At 33.0% G+C, this 24,545-nt stretch overlaps 2 protein-coding genes across 2 annotated transcripts in view; one reads left to right on the plus strand and one right to left on the minus strand.

Moving 5' to 3' along the window:
- Nucleotides 1-2,291: 2,291 nt before the first annotated feature.
- On the minus strand, nucleotides 2,292-3,102 carry LOC136969742 (histone H1-III-like). Its single transcript, XM_067264021.1, has one exon. It carries the CDS (start codon nucleotides 3,068-3,070, stop codon nucleotides 2,498-2,500), a length of 573 nt encoding a protein of 190 aa, XP_067120122.1. The 5' UTR covers nucleotides 3,071-3,102; the 3' UTR covers nucleotides 2,292-2,497.
- Nucleotides 3,103-11,768: 8,666 nt separating this feature from the next.
- Nucleotides 11,769-24,545, plus strand: part of mip40 (Myb-interacting protein 40) — a 49,955-nt gene continuing 37,178 nt past the window's right edge. Inside the window, exon 1 of the mRNA XM_067264381.1 lies at nucleotides 11,769-11,946. Coding sequence (XP_067120482.1) covers nucleotides 11,898-11,946 — 49 coding nt within the window. The 5' untranslated portion in view covers nucleotides 11,769-11,897. The remainder of the gene's footprint in view (nucleotides 11,947-24,545) is intronic.

Consider the following 24,545-nt stretch of genomic DNA (forward strand, 5'->3'; position numbering starts at 1 on the left):
GGTCCCCAACGAGGCTACTCGAGAAGGCTATTCACAACATCGCCTCTGACCGTTTGAAAGGTTACGTGTTTTCTATCAACAAGTCCACTGATTTGATTGATATTTTACGGCAAGTTAGGTAGGTAGCGATCCTCCACACAGTGCCGTCTTTAGGGGAGGGCCTTCGGGGCCCGGGCCCAGGGCCCCGAGGTCGTATGGGCCGCTGAATCCGAAAGTAATAAAGTTACAAAGAAAACAAATAGGTTACTTGAAATGAAGAAACCATTAATAATACGATTGAAATTACTCCTCCAACACTTAGTGTGAAGTGTTGAGTACAGGGTGAAAAATCTCACTGGCTAAAAAAAAGGTCAGATTTTCTGGGATATGTTAAAAGGGTGATAGCACGATATCCGTAACCGGTCTCGCCCGTGCTAGCTGCACCAGCGACCTCTAGGTCTGTAATCTAGTATTGATTCTGTTTCTTCATGGGGTCCCCCAACATTCTTCTAGCCCAGGGCCCCTTACGTTCTAAAGACGGCACTGCCTCCACATCACGGTTTTTGATTTCGTATCCCTTTTCCCTTCGAGTCGTCTGCAACCTTCTGCTCACTTAGAGACCTTAGCGAGAAGGGATCACATCAGCAACGTAAGCAGATTTTAGAGCTTGCACACCTCGTGCTATACCTCGGTTGTTCAGTTTAATACCACTTACTTACAAAAACGGGCGTACCCATGGACAGTCTCCTATCAGGGGATCTTTGCGAGTTGATAGAGCCACAGTTAGAAGACAGGGTATTACCCAATTTTTACCGGGCATCGTTGTTTACAAAAGATATGTTGATGACCTGTTTATCTTTTGGAAGACTAAAACAAATGTCGACGAGTTTTTATCGTGCATGAATAACAACACGTACGGTCTTACCGTCAATTTAGTAACTCTAACGCTCATTTCTTACATGTCAACATGCATCTCATTAGGGGCAAAATAGAAATGAGCGTTTATTACAAACCGGTCCACGTTCCACTATTTATCCCTGCAAACTCGTCTGACCCCCTTTTCGTATAAAATCGCAGCCTTCCGGACCCTAACCAGACGGGCCTTTACTCTTACACTAACAGGCACGACACCCTGCTAGAGTTTCAACGTATAGAAAATATAGCTGTTGAACACGGCTACAAAAGAGGCATGGTTGGCAGTTTGGCCCGCGCCTACGCCAACCAACTTTCCCCACGCAGCGTTTCTAACGCCCGGTCTACGTCTAACAATAGCCAGCAGCCCATTACAGGCTATAGCGCACAGTCGTCTAGTTCATCAACATTCGAACTTCTTATACAGGGAGATTGCAAACCGGAATGGCACAGAGATCGCGTACAGGAGACCCGGAACAATTTACAAGCTGCTACGCAACGCAAAAGATAAAATAGATCTTAGCAGAGTCCCAGGGGTTTACTCCATTCCCCTCAGGGACGATAGGTTCCTAAAAGACTTCATTTATATTGGCTCAACCATACGTTCGACTCGAAAAAGGATACGTGAACATCAATCCGACCGTACAAACAACGGGCATACTACCGACCCGGAAGTTCGGGCGGACTTCCGGAACACCAGATTAATTCGACAGGCCTTTCAAATAGATCATATTCGTCACTCGGAGGCCTTGGAATTTTATAAATAAAAAGAAAATTGTAAATGCTAATAACGACTAAAATCTTATTTAAGTCCGATCCCACCGGAGATACGACACACCAACCCCTTTATCTCTCCACCCCGTCGATCTTTAACCGCCAAAATTTAATAGCGTCGATCTCCCTAATATATAAACCTCCCTGCAAAATTTCAGAAATTTTCGACAAAAAGCACGGTAGTTATTAAGCTTCAAAGAGGACGGACGAAGTCGTACTAACAATAACTTACATAGAAAAAGAAACATTATCCACATTGATCAAGTGACACGACACAACTCGATCATTTTTAAAAGGTTACGCTTTATTTATCCCACTTTCAATTATTTTATAATCATTCTGCGTATTCTTTACGCACATTATATAAAATTTTCCGTATATTTCTATAAATTTCTCACCGTCGAGTAAAGGTCAAAAAACACAAGGTCACGACCCGTATAACAACAAAGATTTTACGACTACAAAAAAAACCACGAAAATCTTAAATAAATTAATGTCATTTTCTAGTGATTTACACACATTTTAACTACGTCTGACATTTAAAATGTGTTTATAATTGAGTCTAAAAGCATTTTTTACGCCACACAATTGAATATTTGCGTGAATACGAGTAAATATTACATAAAACAGTTAAAAAAGGTGTTTATTATTATTTACAAAACGTTCGAATGTTTTTATACATTAAAAAAAGAAAAAAACACAAAATATGAATATTTACAAATGCGTGACGTCACAAACGATTACGATTTTTCTTTTTCTTTAAAGAGGAACTAAGTTCTAAAACGAATTCGAATAAGTTCTACTCACGAATTTAAAAAAAAAATAATAAAATTCACTGTTTAGAAGCGACTTTCGACTGTTTGGGTGCTTTTTTGGACGATTGGCTTCCCTTTTTCATGGCTTTTTTGGGTCGAGGAGCCTTAGCTTTGGCGGGACTTTTCTTGACCTTGACTTTGGTGACCTTTTTGGTTTTAGAAGCGGCTTTCGGCTTGGGTTTAACGGCGACTTTCTTAGCCTTATTGGCGGCCTTGGGTTTCGATTTGGTCGAGGGTTTCTTGGGTGCCACTTTCTGAACGGATTTGTTCTCGGTCTTCTTCCCGGAAGCGCCCACTTTAAAGGAACCGCTGGCTCCCTTTCCTTTAGTCTGGATGAGGGAACCGTCCACCACGGCCATCTTCAGGTGTTTGCGTATGAACGGTGCCAGTTTCTCTACGTCCACCTTGTAATTCGAAGCGATGTACTTCTTGATGGCCTGCAGGGAGGAACCTCCGCGATCTTTCAGATCCACGATGGCCGTGTTGACCATCTGGGATATTTTCGGGTGGTTGGGTTTGCTCTTTGACCTCTGCCGGGCGGCTTTTTTCTTGGGAGAAGCGGCAGTTTCCATCGCTACGGTCTCGGACATCTTTCCAATTACACACGTCACTATCGACTCGATTCGGCGAATGACTCCCGCTGAGCGACGTTCGACGCTTATATAGCTTCGTGGCGGACTTCCGGGAGAGCTAAAAACATTGTCCGAACGCATCCAGTGCGTTTTTAACTATCGACTTGTGCTTCTGTTTGACTTTTAAAGACCGATTTATTAATTAAATCCTTAAAATATTGTAAAAAGATCAATTCCGAAATCAAATACCTAATGCCCTCTACCTAAAAACATCGAAAGAACGTCGACAATATCGATTATCTCTAATAAAATCCGTTTTATAAATGGCGACGTCGCTCAGGTGGTTACGACGCGTCGGAATTAATCGCTAATTTTATTTAATAATTTTAATTATTTCCACAGATTTTGAGGTTTTATATAATCTCCGTCTCAAAATCTTTCGAGTCAATCAAAATTCTTTTGCTTACGTCTTCGTTTTGTAACTTTAAAATGTCAAAGAAGTCGGATGTAGGAGCACACTTCCTCCGTCCGATTGAGCTCTACGAGTGTTTCTGTTAGCCCGTTAAAAGCGTTTTTATGGCATAAAAATGGATTTTTAAACAGAAATTAATGTCATTTCTTCAAATAATTCGTCTTTTTAATAAATTTCAACGGTTTTTTCTTCGTTTAAACGAGTTTAATCTCTATTACGATGATGCCTGTTCGCTTCCCCCATGTTTACCATTACGCTATAGGCAACTCGCCTTAACATACTTTAATGAGGTCTTTTAAAATATAATTTTCTTTATTAAATTCTTTAATTATTAAAAATTTAAATTATATTTATTAATTATAAAATTATTTAAAATATATTAAATTAATTTTTTTTTTATATGTAAAATAGTGGTGAGAAAAAATGATTTGGCATCTCACTCCATCCCATTTGATTTAATTATCATTAATTTTATTAAATTACTTAATTTGGTTAATCAAATAAAATAATTAAAAATCATTTAGAAGTTATTTAAATTATTATTATTATTATTATTCTGAAATTAATTAAAACTTAATGGCGCTTATAATCTAATATATTGCTTAATGTAATCGTTTTTTTAACCTTTAAACAACGGCCATTTTTAAATGTTTTTATCACTTGCCGTTGTTTAGAGGTTTATTTTTTACATTTTAAAAATTTTATTTGCTTATAATTTCATCATTTTGTAATATTTTCTATTAAAAATATAATTGGATTTTTTATTATAAATTCTATTTGTAATTGTAAACAATCTTCACTGAGAAAATATATATATTACTCCCCAATAAATATAAATAAGACCTTTATTATAAAACGTAATAAATTTATATTTATATTTTATGAAAGACTTTATACTAATTTATTCAAAAATATAAAATATTTTATTTATTCAAACACATTTATTAAATCATAAACTACTTATCCATCTGTTCGATTGGTTGGAATGTTATACGCACTTTTATACGTAAATCTGATGTCATTACTTCAGTATTATAATGAAAAATTCTAGAGAATGACGTCAAATTTACGTATCCCAAATGCGCAATATCCCAACCAATCAAACGGACGCCAAGTCTTCAAGACTTATGTTGTTTTATATCAAATTGTAATTACAGAACTTTAGAATCTGTAGAAATTATTTTTATTTTTTTCATAACTTTACAGTCAACATTTTAATGGCATTTTAATTTCCGAATTTCCACGTACCGTTTATGTCGCCGCTTTGTTACGTCACACATATGTAGGCCTAGTTAATAATGTAACGTCCTGTATTATTTCTTAGTGCTACGCAGTGGCGTAGCGTGGTGGGGCGGCAGGGGCGGCACTTTAAGGGGGCGGCAAAATTTCACAATAAATAATAATAATACCTAAATAAGGAGACGGCGAAATTTTTCTCCGCCCCGGGCGGCTGACACCCACGCTACGCCACTGGTGCTACGAGGGAATGTGCGTTACATAATTTTGGAGTGATATGTGCAACGGCGTTACGTGGCGTTACGTTATTTATGGAAGATTTTATTTCAATACAATATATATTTATAGTTTTATAACATAATTTACTACAGAGTTTTATATTTAAAGAGTTAATCGGCCCAAAGATAACCAACTTAGAAATTTAAATTCTCGACGAATCGAATTTCTGATACGTTATCAACAGTTTCCAAGTGATTTTGCTCGATTTAATCGTAAATACAATATTTCAAACTTGAATTTAAAAACTAAACCGTCCCAAAATTTTAAATTTCGTGCTGTGATTGGTCAGAAAAACTTCAGTTGACTGCGAATGAGCTTGGAAGCTGTAGTAGCTGAATTCCCAGACGCAAGCATCCATGTCTCGTGTTTCACGAGAAGTGCGAAATCGGTACGAGAATGTATGGAACGTCAACCTCTGGACAGTTACTTTATGAAATATGTTTACGCATCGTAACCGTAACACCTGCGCATTGATAGCCTGTTTGATCTGATAGCATTCGTGATGGCTCTCCATTTACCATAATTCTATCGCCTTTATCTGATGATTCATAGAGCGACGCAATCGCCGCGCTACGTGTCTACACGCTTTGCGGGAAATGGAAGACGATTTGCAATGATTTATGGGAATTTTTTAAAATGGTGGCAAAAATTTCAACTTAAAACGAAATTTTATATTTTTTAAATTAATTTTTAAACATTTAATACTAATGTCTTATTTGACCTGTCACTATTTAAGTCCGATTCCACTCGAGATGTGATACGTGACCTCTCTATCTTCCCACTCTCTTGATTTTTAACTACCAAAATGTAATTACATCAATGACTCCTATGTAGAGAAATAACTGCAACATTTCAAAATGTTTGATTCATCCATTCTTGAGATATAGTGCAAAATAGATGTCTACGCACATAAACACACCCACGCACGCACTGCATACGGTATACAGTTGTGATAAGTGGAATGTAAAAGACAAATGATATGAACAATCCACGAGGAACAAAAATATTTATTTACAGAATTATTTTATTAACAGGTTACTGATGCCCGTCACAGAGACGAATTTTCGCGGATATATATACTCTCTGCTCTCGTTCAGAATTTTACAATTTATGTTATACACGATACGATTGTAATTAACTACCTATAACTACTTACAACTAAACTTAACCTATCACTATAACTAAGAAATAGAAAGATGAAGAGAGTAATAGGAGATGCTACCGGTAGTTAGACGAAAGAGGTCCTGATCTGGGAGGTCAATTACGGTGGATGCCCAATCCGTTAGCATCGGGTTTTATACTATGCGGTGGATACTCGATATGCACCGAGGTGTTTCTTGAGACTTCACAGGAACGGACCTCTCAATTAGTTCTCGATTCTGTCCCACACTTTCTATCTGGGCTCTATCTGTTGGTCTTCATTTCACGCACGTACCCAAGGAGTCTCTCGACCTTCCTTCTGGGTGTCCGGTCCAAAAGTGTCCGTTATTCTTATCCCTCTGACTCACCGTTTATTCGGGCAAGACCCCCTCCTGTCCCTTTTGTGAAAACCACCAATCAGGACCCACGAGAAAAGCCGTTCCTGTCAGGTGACGGGAAGGGTTAAGAGCGGAAAGAGAGGTTTCAAGGTCGCATGTCACGTGATAAAACACACGTTTGCTCCGCCCATTCGCCATTTTTGTGGTAGTTTTCGCTCGCTTAGCTTGCACGTGGTCTGTTATTCGACGTCTTTTTTTAGTTTAAACGTACAAAAATACTTCAGTTCTATTATCATGGATTAAGTTAAAAAAGATTCTTTTCTTGCGGGCTATTCTAGCAGTCTAACAGGACGAGATGCAGCTCTATACAAAGAGAAAATTTCGTTATGTCAAGGCGATCCATACGAAGCCAGTTTATCAGACTTCGTCGTAGATCAAGAGTTGTGGCCGAAAGTAGAATTTGGTGACATTATAAACTATTTGGTTTTGACAACAAATTTCTACACCCTGTCACAAATGAAAGCTTATAAATCTTTAGAGGCCCATAACTATTTAACAAGTGGCTGGGTTTCTCCTGATATAAAAGTAAAAGTAATGAATAACAGCGAAGTAATATTGCTTGGAAAGATATGTTTTCTTTTGTTTGTTTAAACTCGTGTTTTTACGTATTTCTTAACTAAGAATTTTTGTCTGAAAGTAAAAGTCTAATTAAAAACAGCTGTGGAAATTTTTTAATTCAAATTGTTCAGTACCTTTATTTTCTAGTTGAAACTAGCATATAATAAGCCTACTTGCTTTTAGTTTTAACGTGTAATGTTTATAAGTTTGCACTAGCTAAAGCCTGAAATTACATTAGTTATTCGTTTATAAATGCACTATACCTAACTAAATTAATATAAGCAAATCAGTAAACTCTTTTAGGTTTTAAAATATAACTTAGTGTTTATTAACGTAAATATTGAAATGAAATGTTTCTGACAAACTCTTGTATTGATATTCACTTTATTCGTAACGAAATTTTTCCGGTTAATTCTCGAGAGCCATGCAGTTTGCCTTCGTCGTGAAAGCTCCTCAGTTTGGGATCCTTGATGACAAATAATGCCGGGAATTTTAAAAAATGATGTTCCTTTGTTCTTGAGTGAACTAGCATTACACCCAATTACACAACAAATCACCATAGTGATATTCGCGACGAAAAAAAACAACACAAGAACTCCAGTTAAAGCGCACGTGAACACACAAAACGTAAACAAGTCACAAAGAGTCACAAAGATGGCGCTGGACAATTGCGCATGCTCATGACGTCACTCGTGATGTCGACATGAAACCTCTCTATAAAATGGCGGACAGCCACACAGTGAAACCTGTCTATAGCGACCACCCACGGTTCCTTCAAAAAGTGGTCTTTTAGACAGGTGGTGCTGTAATACCGTATTTCCGTACGTATTCGCCCGCACTTTTTAGCCATTTCTACTGAGCAAAACTCGAAGTGAGCAAAAATAAGCGAATTTTTTCAACGATAGAGTTATATTGGTATTGTATTTTATTCTTATCGGATAACGCGATTTACAGAGTCGTGGTGATTTTATAAGACAGTTTAATACCAATATTTTAAAGATCAATACAATACTCGCATTTTCTCGATTATAATGCACACTTTCATTTTTTCCGACTTAATTAATTCAACTCGGTTCTTTTCGTTCGCTCCTCAGTTACGTGTATTACGTCATCGATATACAAGCGCGTCGTATCTCTCCATCACTTTGGTTTTGGTTTCGTTAGTTTAATCTTATTTTAACTTTAAAAATACTGTATTTTTTTAAATATTTAATATTTTCTTAAGTACAATAAGAAAAATTATTAATTAATAAAACGATTTTATTATTTTTTCTCATAATACGATTTCATTACTTTCTGCAATTGTCCAATGACAATGGCGGAATAGAAATAGGAAGTTTGCCTGTAAAACTGATTTCTGCGTTAATGCGTTTATTATTTTAAAAAAACAATAATCTCTAAAAAATTGTAAAATTTCTTAAAAATAAACGAGTTTTCTAAAATTAACTCTTTTCAATTAAATATACAATAACCGATCCCATTGCTTGATATTTGTTTAACGCGTTTATTATTATTATTTTTTTCTTTGAATATTTTGCGTGCGAAAATTACTTGGATATTATTTTTCTAAAAATGTCGTGAAAATAAGGTAGGTTGATACAGAAACTATTTATCGCACATGTACTGTATATGAGCTTCAAAAAAATAAAATAGATTTTATCAAACGATAAGATCAGCCGATTAATTGTATCGTGTACCATATTTTATACCCCTGAGGAAAATACTGTAGGTCTATGGTAAAATAAATGTTGTTTTCCCACAGTTAAACCTCGCTGCTAATTGCCGTTGGGATAAACCATTTTCACTTTCTCAGATAACTTTAACCCGATCTTCTAACGACAGCACTTCGCATTTCTTTCGTTTTCCGGACAATTTCGAACAAACAGAAATGAATTTCCTTTGTTGCTAGACTTAATTCATTAACACCTTGCGCCTAATTTCAAGGGTGGGAGATGTGTCCGAGGTGGGTTCGAACAAGAGTTTAGACCAGATATATTCGCAGAAGTGGTCGCTTATTACAGTTGTTGTATACTGTTTCGGACTAAAAATCGATGCCCGCGGTCGCGTTACACGGGTGGTCGGTTAATACGGGTAACTTATACGAAGATTCTATGTATAAACTATTCCGTGCCAGAAATTTTTGCCCGTTTTGACAGGTTCTCGTCGAATGCAGGTGGTCGCTTAAGCAGTTTTCACTGTATGCTGTATATGTATTGTACAGTTGAACCTGTCTATCTCAAACATGTTTATCTCGAAAATCTCTTTATCTCGGAATTTATTTTTTCACTGCATTTTATTTTATTTGGTATTTACTATATTTGGTATTCTATTAATACAATACCAAATACCGTATAGGACAAGTATGTATTGTACTATACTTAATATTGCATTAATAAAATACCGTACTTCCAATCAAACCCATTACTGTTTCATATGCAGGAACCTCTTTATCTGAAACCTGTCTCGATTTTTTCTTCTCGTTCCCGCAGATAGACACGTTCAACTGTATATAGAATTTCGTAAGGGTTTTGTTTTTACATTTTTGAGCTCTTTAAGTGTGAAAAAGTCGAGAATGCGAAAAAGGGGGTAATATTAATACATTACAATGAGCAAGTATAATTTTAAAAAAACATTATAAATTGCTGAATACGTTTAATTAATTAGGGTATAGAGTACGATAGATAGATTATAAAAGTAGCAAATAAAAGTATGAAATACAAAAATGTATAGCAATATTTCATACAAAAAATTCATCGGTACGTTTGCTTATAAATACCAAATACTACAGGGTGGGTGGAAAGTAACTAGGCATTGATAAATCTCTATAATTTCTATACTTCTAAGACAAAATTGAAGGAAACTATTTGATTTGTACCTCATTAAATGAAAATACGGTTGCATACCTTAAAATTCAATATAGGTACCGGCATCATCCACCAATGACACGTTTACCTCAGATCGTAACGTGGGTAGACGGCTACTTCTCTGTGATCAGTGACGGCTTCGGCGACTGAATTTGTGATCATTTTAGCTTCGAATGTCAATTCTTGATTGTTTCCGGTCGGATTGTAGCATGACGACCCTTCACCATACGCCACCACATCTGCACAGAAACCACTGATTTTCAGATCTCTTACCGTGCGGCAATCTGAGTTCTCTGCTGAACAGATAAGCGGTCGGCAATCTTTTTTGCCACTGCATGTGAAGCCTCTCTGGGTCACTGCCCACACCACCAATGCAGGAATTATAAAATTCTATTGAGTGATGTACTGAACTTGCATATTCTATTATGATTGCATTACTATTACAAAAATTATAGTGATTTTTGAATGCCTTGTTACTTTCCATTAATCCTGAGATAAAAGTAGACAGACATTCCTTTTATCAGAAATTAAACAATTACGCAAAAAATACTGGAAAATACTCAAAATCTGCTAAAAGTAGGGTAAATTATATGCAATTGTTAGTTATTAAGAAAATTTATGTTTTTGTATTTATATAAAAGCGCTAAAATATTTTGGATATTGTGGCTGATTCAGCTTTGTTTTTTAAATTTTATGTAGATATAAAAATAAAATTGACTGTATTACCTCTGCAAATTTTGTGACATTCCTGATCCGGACTCGAATTAATTCGTGTCCATTAGAGCGATATGCTGATGCCTTTAACGCCTCGGCTAACCGCCCTTCTACTTTTATATACGATTATTTCCCATCTTCGACAGATGGAATATAGCACTAATTTTCTAAAAAATTATAAACGAAAACTTAGATGATAATTTTCTGTAGTTAAAGAATTCTTTCTAATGAAAAACTCACTATGACCATCTTCGAAGGGATGACGCTCTGCTCAGAGATTATGGGAAAATATTGTGCAGTTCATCAGGATATTGATGACCTCAGCATAAATCGACTTAAATCAAGCCTCACCCTCTCTTAAGAGCTAAGTCCTAACATTCCAGCAATTTTAACCTTATTGAATTTTGGAAAAGGCTTTGGGCTGATGTCTCTCCGGTGGACAGTCGACAACTTCCTTGTAAAACACCGAACACTGCTCTAAGATCGCGAGTTTGCGCTTAACCAATGGACTGACCACGTGGAGTTTTTCAGGGAAGTTTCTGTTGATGTTACCGTTGTGGTGTGGTCGAGATTTTCACTATTTCAAGTTTTATTCATGTGTCTAAAACCTAAATAGGGGCAAAATTCCCATTCGAGGAAATTTCCCGCGAGGCATTCCTCTATTGTCAGATCGCGCCCTTATTCCATCATTCTACTCCACTTTTTAATATGAATATAATAATAATATAAATACAGTATAGTTTCTTCATAATCTAAATACCAAATTAATGAGACATTTAAAAATTCAATAAATCAATTATAGTACTAAAAACAGAAAGAACATCGTAAATATTTCACAAAATACGAGACACGGGATATTAAAAATAAAATTACGTAATATATTTCTACGAACTAAAAATTCAAATAATGTCATAAAGTTTACAGAATCGATTTAAAATAATCGAATCCATCTAAAACATTCAATAAAATTAATAAATCTTATAATAAAATTCAAAAAACGAAGCCATATTCAAAAACATAAAAAATAAAAAAAAATCGGGAAAAAGACGAACGTTTCTATAGATGCAGAGGGCGTTTCAATCGATCGTCTTCCTTCATTTGGGATCGCGGTTGATCCGAATTAGCGAAGAAAGAGACCTTTAATTAAATGGCATATAAGCCATAATACGTCAACGAAGTAACTAATGCAAAAAGAATTTAGGAAGATGTCGAAAATCAAGCAAGAGAAAATAGGTAATGTATCATGTCCTTGTGCCATTACAGCCTTTAGGCTTTGTCGACGATCCTTTTGTGTTTGTCGGATGTGAACATATCGAGATGATCGATTTGTTTGACTCGATTTTCAATTTTAAATTTACTTATTAAATATTCTGTCAAATATATTAAACATTTAATCTAATCAACTGATATTTTATAACGACGAGAGAATATTTTTATCTTTATAAAATGCAATAAAAAGCAGATCTATCAACAAAGTATTAAAAAAAAAAATTATATATATATATATATATATGTATGGATTTAAAATCTGTGATAACATTTTACATTCCATGAACATTACTATTTACAGATTTTATATTCTATCAAATTCATTTCAATTATGAACATTAATTAACCTTACAATCTAATTAACAAAGTCACTGATGATATTGATTAAAATTTAAAATAAATGATTAAAAATTTAATTTTATAATTAGTTTTTTTTATTGTCGTGCGTACATATAAATAATAAATTTTTTAAAATCGAAATTTATTTGGTGTAACAATTATGCGAAAGCGAGCGTCGCCGCGGATTATCGCTCGAGGATGTTGCGTTCGAAGATTTTGCGGTGCTACTGTTTTAATTCGAGAGGCAAATTGTTAAAATGTGTTGCTTAAACGATACCGAAAGTTTTGTAATACCATAAGCTTTATAACGATTAATTTTAATTAATTAATTAATTAACGACGCTGCAAACATAAATAATACTTTTATGTAAAATGTTAATTGTTTACAATGTTATTAATTAATTGTTAATTACTAATTAATAAATTAAGACTAATTAATTCATTCATTATTGTTATTTTATAGTTATATTTTTTGATTACATGTGTCTTCTAACGAATTAGAAGGCACGTATAATCAACAAATATACCTTATGATTTCATTTGTTGCTTTTAAAAATTTCAGGAAATATGACTTATTCTTAAGATATGTCAGAAATTTTGCTATAAACTGATTTATAGCAAAATTTCTGACATATCTTTCTGACGCTCTAACTAAATGTGTATGGCTACACATCTAGTTAGAGCGTCATATCCGAAGGAATGATGCTCTGCTCAGGGAATATGGGAAAATATTGTGCAGTCCACAATTTCCGATTCGTCGGGATATCGATGACCTCGGCATAAATCGATTTAAATTGAGACACTCCCCTCTCTTAAGAGCTAAGTCCTTGCATTCCAGCAATTTCACCCTTATTGAATCTTGGAAAAGGCTTTGAGCTGATGTCTCTTTGGTAGATGGTCGACAACTTCCTTGTATCACAAAGCGACCACCCGGTTTTGAATTATCCAGAAATCTTTGGAGTGTGTTAAATACAATTCAGACAAAATGTGGGATAGGTAGGGAAAGTCTTTTTAGGTGGGGAAAAGTCACATCCCCACAGTGTGATTGTGGATCTGAAAGAATGACTATACGTCATATTTTGGAAGATTGTCCAATAAGATCTTATCCGTGACGACAGAGTGACTTCATAATTGTGACTGAAAGTGCTCTAAACTTTGTTTCTGACTTAGATTTACATTTACGATTTGTGTTCTTTTTTGCTTTCTGTTCTTTGCTATAAAGTATGTACCTAATGTATCATAGGAATCGGTTATTTTTTAAAATTCTATAAAAAATGATTTAAATCATAGGATAGATGTATGTATAAGTAAAATATACTGTATTTATGCTAATGAACATTGTACCTGCAAAATAAAAAAGTTATAGAAGCCCCCTTTAATAGTAAGTGTACTGTCTATTGGAAGAAGATAAGGCTTATCGTAAACTGAAAACTGCAGATTTTATTTGGCATTGTCACTGCCAAATAAATTTTTCGTAGTTCTACCAAATTGTATTTAAGACGACATAGAAAGTGCAGAGAGCAGGACCACTTGAGTTTGAACCAGAATAGGACAAATCTCATACTTGTAAATGATGATGAAAAAGTTACTACATTTATTTCATTAATAATTGCACCTAAATTGCAAATAATAGAAATAATAGTTACCCTCAAATAATATTTGTTAGTATTATGAGCATATATGCACTTGAATGTAACTTAGAATACATAATTAAAGAAAAATAAATTTACAAGGATAAGATGTGAAATTTGAATTAGGGGAATTGTTGACCTCCCCTGTACAAACAAAAAAGTCAAAGGAACCATACATGTACTTGTGAGATATTTGCCTCCAAAAATCTGTTTTTACCATGTATTGGTACTACTTTCTATTCTTCATGCTCCACGTTGGTCGAGGCGAGTTATAGTGTACCCTGATCAATGCTCCATGTGTAGTTGTGCACTTCGGTACAAGCGATAGCAAGCACCTCAGTGCCTGTATGGTGGTGAGCCCCCACATGGGCACTGTTATAAAGTTATAGAGAGAGGTGGGGATGAGCCCCTATACCTCCCTAAAACTGTATAACATCAAATACTCCATGAACAGTCAAGTGGGCTACTCAAAGCGGGCATAGTTGCATGGACTAAATAGTTAAACACAATAGTCTTAGTGGAGCGATGCGACTCCAAATTGTGTACAACCTAGAGGTAGGCTGATTTCAGGGAACTGTATGTCATGAAGGGTCACATGACCAAGTATGGTTTTTTTGACTTTTTTGTTCTTATGGATATGGTTTATAGCTCTCATAAGATTCCAACCATTTCATTCAGAATTGTAATTTATTTTAAATGGTAATTTCACTCCAGATAATGTTTTTTTCAGTTAAAGGCTTCAAAATTCCAGTAGCTTTTTCCTTTCTGGATTATCTGAACTAAGTTAATAGTAATTTATTACTAGAATTTTGAATTTAAATGTTTTAATTATTAAAAAAGTTTTACACAGTGCAAATATAAATTTTACATATTCTGTTGTATTGTTTAAATTAGTGGTATCTAATACAATGTTTCAATTATTTACTTCTGTCTTAAGAAACATATAAGTAACAGTGTAAAGTTGGTATTTTTCTAATAGAATTGTATTGATCTCAACATTTTAGATAAGATTATCACGTAAATTTATATTAAACAATTTAATTAGCTATTTCTGATTTAATTTTAAATTTATATTTATTTTGAAGGCATTATTTATCATTTATATGATAATGAGAAAAATTAAGCTAAATGTGCATGATTAAATTTTAAAATTATAACTAAAATTAAATTTTTTTTTCCAATTAGCAAGTTATTTATTATCTGTTTTGTTACAAAAATAACTATTTGGTTAAGTGCTGCATTATAATGAATTTGCACAATTAAAAATATAATTGTATATCTATTTAATGTTACTCTGGAATATCTGCTTAGGATGTTGTCACAATTTGTTTTTATATTTAAAATCTAGAGCTCAATTTCTTCAAAAAAATTTTCAAGCTTATTCAAGTGCTTTTTTTTATTCATTATAATTTATACCTCAAAATTCTATATAGTCAGAATGCTAAGTAGTATTTAGCAAGGCCATGCACATGGAATGTTAACCTCCAATTTGGGAAGAATTAAAAAATAAAATTAAACAGTATATTATATATAATTTATATTTATGTTTTGCCCGTTCGCTTCCTTCTGCCTACTGTATTGTGTTACTATATGTACCTATATCAAAAATTAATAAGATAACTAACTCAATAACCTAAATAACCAAACCACAAAAACACCTTAAAAAGCAGTGATACTTCTTAATCATCTGATGTTTTTGTTCATTTTTATCAACCTTTTCTTATCTTGAAAAGATTGATAAAAACAACCAAAAACGTTAGAAAATTAAAAAGTATAACTGTATTTTAAGGTTTTCATGGTATGGTTATTTAATACACTGGCAGCATCCAAAGTTTAATAACCTAAACCCAGCAATAAGAACACTCACTTCAGAATAACAAATGCTTCCTTCCATCGTGAACAGTATTGTCAGTCTAATGTTTGAAAATAGAATCGCGTGTTTCGGAACAAACAGGTTTAAATATGTAGCTGATTGGTGGTGATGATTCTACCATAAAAGTTACAGAAATATCAAGGTTTAAGTGCGATGGAATAATATTTTCCACACTGTTGGGAAAATATCATCATCTTTATATGAACAATAACAATGTGGTTATATTTAAAGGACAATCATCACCATAGGTCCTAGGTTGACACACTGATATCCTTTATTCTATATCTCTTTTTTCTCTAAAATTGTATATTTTGGAGAAAAAAGAGGTATAGAATCAAGGATATCAGTCATCTTGTATATTCCCATAAGCTCTAGTTATCAAAGTTGTGCTCTGTTGGATGTTCAACAGAATTCTGGCCTGGTCAAGATGGACCTCAATGTTGAGATCTAAGGCATAAGACAATAATGCAATGGAATTGAGGTTCTACATACATTCAGTGCTCATTTAATCCTCTTGCAAACCTTGTAACTGGTGCTGTCAAAGACAGAGATTTAATGTACATTGGCGCCACGAAGCGATCGGTAGAAGTTAGGTGGAAGGAACATCAGCAAGACATTAGAAATAACAGAAACAGCACCGCACTTGCAGTTTACGCCTCAGATCCGGAAATCACAGCGGACTTCATGAGTGCTAAACTCCTCATCACCACACGGCACACGGACCACCTTCGATGGTTAGAGCAAGTGGAGATTTGTAAAGCCTTCAAGTACACCCAACCAATCAATTCGAAGGACGAGATGAAGTTATCATTAGCATGGCAGGCACTAATTCAAGACAGCGATTCGAAGTAATGGAGGCAAAACAATTAAAGAGACCCTTACAGGGAAGTCGCATGGATAAAAGATGCAATCGGATTGCATTTAGATAGTTTACATCACAAAGATAAGCACGTGATCATATTATGTAAAAAAATTTTGAATGTTGATGGCATGCGGTTTCGATAGATTCGGAATTAGACAATTCAAATTTTTATCTGGAAAGAGGATATTCTTCGATGTAACGGTCAAAAAAAGAAAATATAGCTTGAAGAAGGACTTAGTGAGGGGCCGAAAACGTTCACGCACGAACTTTGACAGCACCGGTTACAAGGTTTGCAAGAGGATTAAATGGTTTCACCCCGGTGTGTATAAGTGAATTGTCATTCAGTGCTCCTTTAAGTGGGTGATGACTTCTCAGCTAGTGGCTCCCATATATTCCAATTCTTTGTTGGATCTACAGTCCATGAGAGGAATGGAATATAGCCCCAGCAAATGTCAGAACAAGTGGTCTTTGGTGTTCCTGAGGAGTGAGAATAATGTAGTGCTCCTTTTGAAGATCAGACTGTTGTTGCATTAGGGCTGTGGTTCTCAGTCCATGGTTTGCAGAACACAGGTGTTCCATGAAGTCACTTCAAGTGTTCTGCAAAAAAATCAAATATACAATTAAAAATTGTTGCAAAAGAAAAATCAATACAATGTAAAATAATTTTTGTATGGGAATGTAAACAGCAAATGCCAATGACATCATATACTAGACCGAGTGTGCTCTTGATGTAAAAAGGTTTGCCACCCCTGCTTTAAAGCTGATGTATTGTAAGTGTTCTGCAGAAAATAATGTCACAGTTTAGTGTTCCCCAACTTCAAAAAGATTGAGAACTATGGCATTAGAATATCATTTTATATATATTTGTCAGTGCTTCTTTGTATATATGTTTCGAAATAGGATGAGTTGCATGGTATGGCATAGATGCATTGCCAATTACGCTACCTGGACCTCCGGTCCAATCTCCTCTTCCAGTATATACAGTGGAACCTTGCTTAACGAGCACCTTGCATAATGAGTATTTCACATAATGAGCAAAACAAAATTGAAAAAAAAAGACTCGCTTAACGAATGATGTTTCGCATAAGGAATAATGGGGAGAGGGGGAATCCCGGATTGTGTGCATGCTTCATCAGTTTGTGTATAGCACTCATTCCGCTAGCATCTTAGTGTCGCTTGTGATCAAACATTTTTCCAAACTTGTGTTCACACATATTACTCATAAACATCAACAACCATGGCCCGTTATGTAATAAGCATGTCAAACGATATGCCAAGTTCTTGGGCGGGCTATGTAAAGGCTATAATTAAATTTTAGAAATTAATTAATTTGACTAGAGGTAGACAGTTATGCTGCCATCTTGTATTTAATTTAATAACCAATTCAACTTAAATTTTAGAAATATCTACTGTATTTACTCGGGTATAAGATGATCTTGTGTATAGGACGAGGTGACTTTAGAGATCAAAATAAAGAAAATTAGATTTGACAGCATGAAGTATACGCGGTTCACAGAAATTATTGCAAAAACAAAAAGAATCTTTCGCTCGTGCGTATAGGACAATCTAGGTTTTGAAACAGTAAAAAATGAATAAAAACCTCGTCTTATGTGCGAGTAAATACAGTAAATTAAAAATTAATTATTTACAATTATTAAATTTAATACGAGATGGCAGCATAACTGCCTAGGTAAGTTATTTAATTTCTAATATTTAATTATAGCCTTTACATAGCCCAAGAATTTGACATATCATTTGGCATGTTTATCAGACATATCTGTGATTTTTTTTTGTTTTTTGCAAATCGAATTTGCATTCCAGGTTGGTTCATCCCGTGCTAGAAGAAAAGACGAACATGATTCACACTCCTTAACAATGTATATTGTATAATTGTCTTTGAATAAACGTTATGCATAAAATATTTGAGTTTTTTTTTTCGGCATGGAACGCATTATCGTATTTTACATTAATTTATATGCGAAAAATTGTTTTGCTTAACTAGTGTTTTGCATTATGAGTAAGATTCTGGAATGAATTATGCTCGTTAAGCAAGGTTCCACTGTATAAGCTTGACGGTTATTACAATACCTCTCTTACAGTTGGTGGAAAGTGTAAGGAAGGTGTTATGTTGATTTGTTACTTTTAATGATATTACTTTTAATTTTAAAAATTTAAATGTAAATACTATTTTTTTTTTTTGAAATAAACAATTTAAATATTATTTGATTTGTAAGATATTTAAATAAGTTTGTAATATCTGTTTTATTTTTAAAATATATCTACTGTTGATGGTGTTCTGATAGTCTGAATATTCCTCATATATAAATAAAAAATAATAATTTTATTTCTAATAATATGGTGTCAGGATTTACTGAATTTGAAGATTCGCAATAAAAATTACTATGCAAATGCTGAATTTAGATATATGAACTTTCTGGTCAATAATTCATTTTTGTCAAGAGCAGTCTGCTAATATTTCTTGACATAGGGAAGACATTTTTTTGTGGGGAAAAAATTTAGTTCCAGAACTCACCACTAAGGGACTTGTAGAATTGCAAGTTGCCAAAAAATATTTAGCATATGCATAATGCGCATATGCTCAGAGTCTTGACTATAACTGGTAATTACCGGTTATAGTCAAAACTCTGAGCATGCCTTTCTTGTGATGCTCTTTAATGAGAATAATGCTAATGCTGTGAGTACACTTTGAGAATTATGGCACTAAGAAATTGCACCAAGGTTTTTTTTACTGCTTAGTGCCACAATACTTTGTAGCAATGAGTTTTGAAACTAAATTTTTTCCTTGTGGGAATCTCTTCCACATGTCTAAAACATCGGCATATAATATTTAGTTGAGTTTTGACTGCTATGTATACTTCCAGACAATGTTGGATAGAGGTACTTATGATCATCTTGTACTTCTGTAGATGACAATGACGATGGTGATGAATGGAATCATGTTATAGAAAATGAGTATATATCACAATGAACAGTTGTCAGTTGCTCATAAAATATTCTGAAAGTGCGATTTTAGATCTAGTATTGAGTTGAAGTGATAGTTAAAAGACTTTTAGAGCCAAGTTTGGGTACTTTGATGAGTTGGATCTACAAAGTTTGAAGTTTTAAATCACTCATATTAAAAAATTCTTGCGGTGCAAATGTTTAAGATGTAACAGAAGATAGATTATAGATAGTTGATAGATCCAAACTGCACCGAAAGGCATAGCCAGAGAAGGAAGGAAGGAAAGTAGGGGGAGAATAGGAGAAAGGGAGGGGGAGAAGACGGAAGGAAAAAGAGGAAGGATGAAGATTACAAGTGCGCCATTGCTGGGCAATAATTGCTAAACATAAGGACAAGATATACAAAGGGTCCCGTGCACGGGATAAGCACTTAAAGAAGATAGATTATATAGAGAAATAGTTTATAAATTGAACACTTGACTGTAAAGGCTGATTAACACAAGTGGCAAAATTTTGATGCCATTGATAGGATTACCATAATCAATTACTTTTTAAGGTCAATAGACAAAAATTAAAATATGATTTAAAATTTTAGCCTGCTATTGTGACAATGTATAATAATAATTGTTGTTTGAAATACTATTCTGTTTAATATTCTTCTTAATGCTTATTTTGCATGTGTGTACTTAAAAAAATAAATATTTGACTAACCAATCAATCACTGTATTTATATTGCTAAGTATGGTATATTGGCTAAATAGAGACTGATTTTTTAACAATATAGTTCTAAAATTGATATTGGCTATTAAGTTTTTAAGCAAATTTTATTTATTAATGTTGGAATGTATACAAAAAGTCCCGTTAGAATGGCTGTGTGAATATAAAAGTGAATGGCAACATTTCACTTTGAGTTAAACATCTTTCCAAATGTGACATATATTAGTTCAGTTTTTGGGAAATCTTTTCAATATATGGGGATATTAGTTGATCATTTGACTCTTTTTTCAGTTCTTTGTACATATTGTTCTAAATTGATAAGATTATTTTTAAGTTCATTATGTGTGCAATTCATTGTGTTCTTGATTAATATTAGCAGTATCAATATGAAATTCATAATCATCTGTATAGTTTGTAATATTGGTTGTGATTTTTATTGCTCTTTTCCTTGACATGAAATCACTTCTTTTAATATTTATTGATCTGTTTCTAGATGCGATTTATTATTCAAATAATTTTTTGAAATTTGAATAATGTATAAACATATTTCTATATTTCATATATTGCTAGCTTGATTTCAAGAAAAGATTCATTAATGTTTCAAATTGATTCTTTCTCTACAAGGAATTGGGCTACTTTACTGTTACTATTGATAATTAAATTCTAAATAATTTGGTATTAGAGGTAGGTATTAGATGCCATGTCTTATTAAATTTAATAATTATAATTTAATTAATACATATTAAATAAGTTAGAATATTCTGGAAGAAAAGAATCAGCTCGGTGGGACTTGAACCCGCAACTCCCACTTACTGTGTGGATGTGTTTTCAATTATGCTACCTGGACTTCTGTCTGACTCTTTGCTTACAGACATATTTAATTTTAGATATAACCCTCCGCTGAATGCCATAGTGAGTGATTATAGGCTGTGGGTGTAGGAGTCGTCCCCAGTCAGCACCATTGAATAATTGTGAATGGTTATATCTAAAATTAAATTTTCTGGAAACAAAGAGTCAGACAGAAGTCCAGGTAGCATAATTGACAATGCATCCACATGGTAAGCGGAAGTTACAGGTTCAAGTCCTGCTCCGACCCGATTCTTTTCTTCTACAATATTCTAATTTACTTAATAAATATTAATTTAATTATAATTATTAAATTTAATAAGAGATGGTGCCTAGCACTTACATCTAGTGCCAAATTATTTAGAATTTAATTATTAATGTAGCAGTAAAGTAGCCCTATTCATTACTGCAATTGTTTGGCTTTGATTAAAAACATCGGGCTTTCAGATGTTTATATATGTATATATTTTTTTAATTACTTCTATTACTATACTGCTATTTAAAGAAAACCTCTAAAGTAGAAACCTTAGAGGTTTTCTTTTTCTGCTAAGCAGAGGTTCTTGAAAACCTCTTTTTTCTTATCTATATTTAAAATTTATCTTTGGATAATCTATCTTTATCAATAATTTATTTTAATTTAGCTTCTTACTTTTTTTTATTGAGTTACTGCATTCTGAATTGCAGTAACATCATGAATTTCTGAAAATCTTTTGAAATGATTGAATTAACTTCAATTTTTAGTTAGTAATGAACAATAATAAAATTTTTGTATTCTTTGAGATTATTACGTCACGATACTTGAATTAGTCAGGAAAGTCAAATATTGTCTTCAATAAAAATTTCCAAATATGTTGATTACTAATTTCAAGGGCTGACTTTACAACAATTTTCCTGTTAAAATTGTTAATCAAGCATCCTGTTTCCTGTAACTTAGTATTATAAACTGAGATTGTATTCCTGGAAGTGAAATTTTAGCTATATAATATCATTCAGAGATAGCCAGCAAAAAATACAGCATTTCATATAATCATAATAAAAACAACTTATGTATTGTAAAATTAAGAGATTATAGTATTGAATCTACTGTATTAAGCAAATTTGACATAAATACTGGACTTAACAAAGAAACTGAAGATTTACATTTTGATATGTTGTGGCAATGCTACTATGTAATAATATGCAAACTTCTGTGAAAGACTAAATATATGTTTACTTCTCTTTGTTTTAATGTCCTCTGTAAATTAACATCCTCATTTATTATTTATTTTTTATTTTATAAATTGATATACTTTCTTTCTTGTTTAAATTCAACAATTAGGCTACGTTTGATTTTTTTTCTAATTGCTTAATTACTGCTCTCGGTATCAAAATCTTAACTTTGTTGATAAGATTCACGTGGCCACAGTCAACTAAGCAAAGGCAAGTGGGTGGGAAAATCCGGGTACAACAAATCTCAGGAATACTTTCCAATTCATTTTTGAAAATGATTTGCTCTTACAATGAATTTAAAATAAGTATGTGTAAGTTCTTCGAAACAAATAATAGAAAAAATATATAATAGAATATTTACGTGGTACTTCATATAACTAATATGAAATAATTTAAAATAAAAATTTTGTTTTTAATTTTATATATTTGTTTTAATGTACAGTACACACACACACACATATATATATATATATATATGTAATATGTATAAATATATTTATTAACTATGAAATAATAACAACAAATGCATTAAAAAAACTGTTTTTTTTTAATATTTTAATAGAGTACAATTATTCATTTTTAAATCATTTTTGGACCACTTTATTAACCATCTCTTTCTTAAACAATTTACAAATTTTGATATATGATTATAATTCTTTGAAAGTAAGTTTTTTGAATGATCAATTCTTTGAAAAAATAGAATTTTCTAATCTATGAAAATTAACAGTAACATAGGCAAATTCACACAGGTAAGCTTAGGATAAGTTGTTAGGTCTGGATTAGTTTTAGTTGTGAAAATAACTCATAGTTTGTAAGTCTTAAGCTAGTGGTGTGTTATACTTTCACGAGGCCCAGGCAAATTTGAATTAGAGGGCCCCGTGTACAGTGTTGACTTCAGACATTTTTCTTTGAGGGAAGTTTTTGCAGGAAATATTTTCTTACAAATTATTGGTTTGGGCTCCAGGAAATTGCCCTTTTTGCCCATAGGATAATGCACCACTGTCTTAACTGTATTTATATATTATATATATATATATAGGCCTATATATATTGCCAATATTTATAAAATAATCCATGAAATCATATCCCTGCTAAATGTGCAAACATTTTTAAGTTTCTGTTGCCCAAATGACCAAGTTGGTAATGCCCAATTGTTGTACACCTATTTCAAGCAATGTATAGTTTATGCCTGTACTGATGATACCAAGTTTATTTTCTAGAAAGTACTAATAAATTCAAAATTTTAGTTTAAAATGCCATATTTATAAAACAAATCAAAATTTGAAATATTTATTTGAAAAATATAAATTATGAAACATTTAATCTTCTAATTTAATCTACATTCAGTAAGAAGTAAGATTTTTTTTTTTTAAATTTAAGATTCTATAGATGTTAATTTAAAATTAATATGGAAATTTTATAAAATTGTTTTAAAATTTTTATTTTTTGGACCCTCTCTCCTAATTTTAGTGTGTAAATATTAATGGACTGTTCTAAAAATGAAAATAAAGTATTAAAAATAAAAAATAATCCTAATTTAAGAAACTAAAACCTTTCTAACAGCATAAGATTTATACCAGAACAAACATTTTTGAGTAATTTAACTGGTTGTCATTGGTTTAAATCTAATACAGTGGAACCTTGCTTAACGAGCATCTCGCATAATGAGTGTTTCGCATAATGAGCAAAATAAATTGTGAAAAAATGACTCGCTTAACAAGCGAATTTTCCATAATGAGTGGTTAGGAGAGGGGAAGATCCGGATTGTGTGCATGCTCCATCTAACACTCGTTCAGCTAACATTCTGCTGTCGCTTGTGATCACACATTTTTCCAATCTTTTTCCAACACGTTACGTATAAACATCAACAATCATAGCTCGTAATATAATAAACACACCAAACAATATGCGAAATTCTCGGGCTACGTAAAGGCTATAATTTCATATTAGAAATTAATTAATTTGACTAGAGGTAGGCAGTTATACTTCCATCTCGTATTAAATTTAATGACCAATTCCAAATTAAATTCCAGAAATGTCTAAATTAAAAATTAATTGTTTATAATTATTAAATTTAATGCAAGATAAAAGCATAACTGCCTACCTCTAGTCAAATTAATTAATT

This window comes from Centruroides vittatus, unplaced genomic scaffold (assembly GCF_030686945.1).
Source record: "Centruroides vittatus isolate TY-2023 unplaced genomic scaffold, ASM3068694v2 contig_1042, whole genome shotgun sequence".
Taxonomy (NCBI): Eukaryota; Metazoa; Arthropoda; class Arachnida; order Scorpiones; family Buthidae; genus Centruroides; species Centruroides vittatus.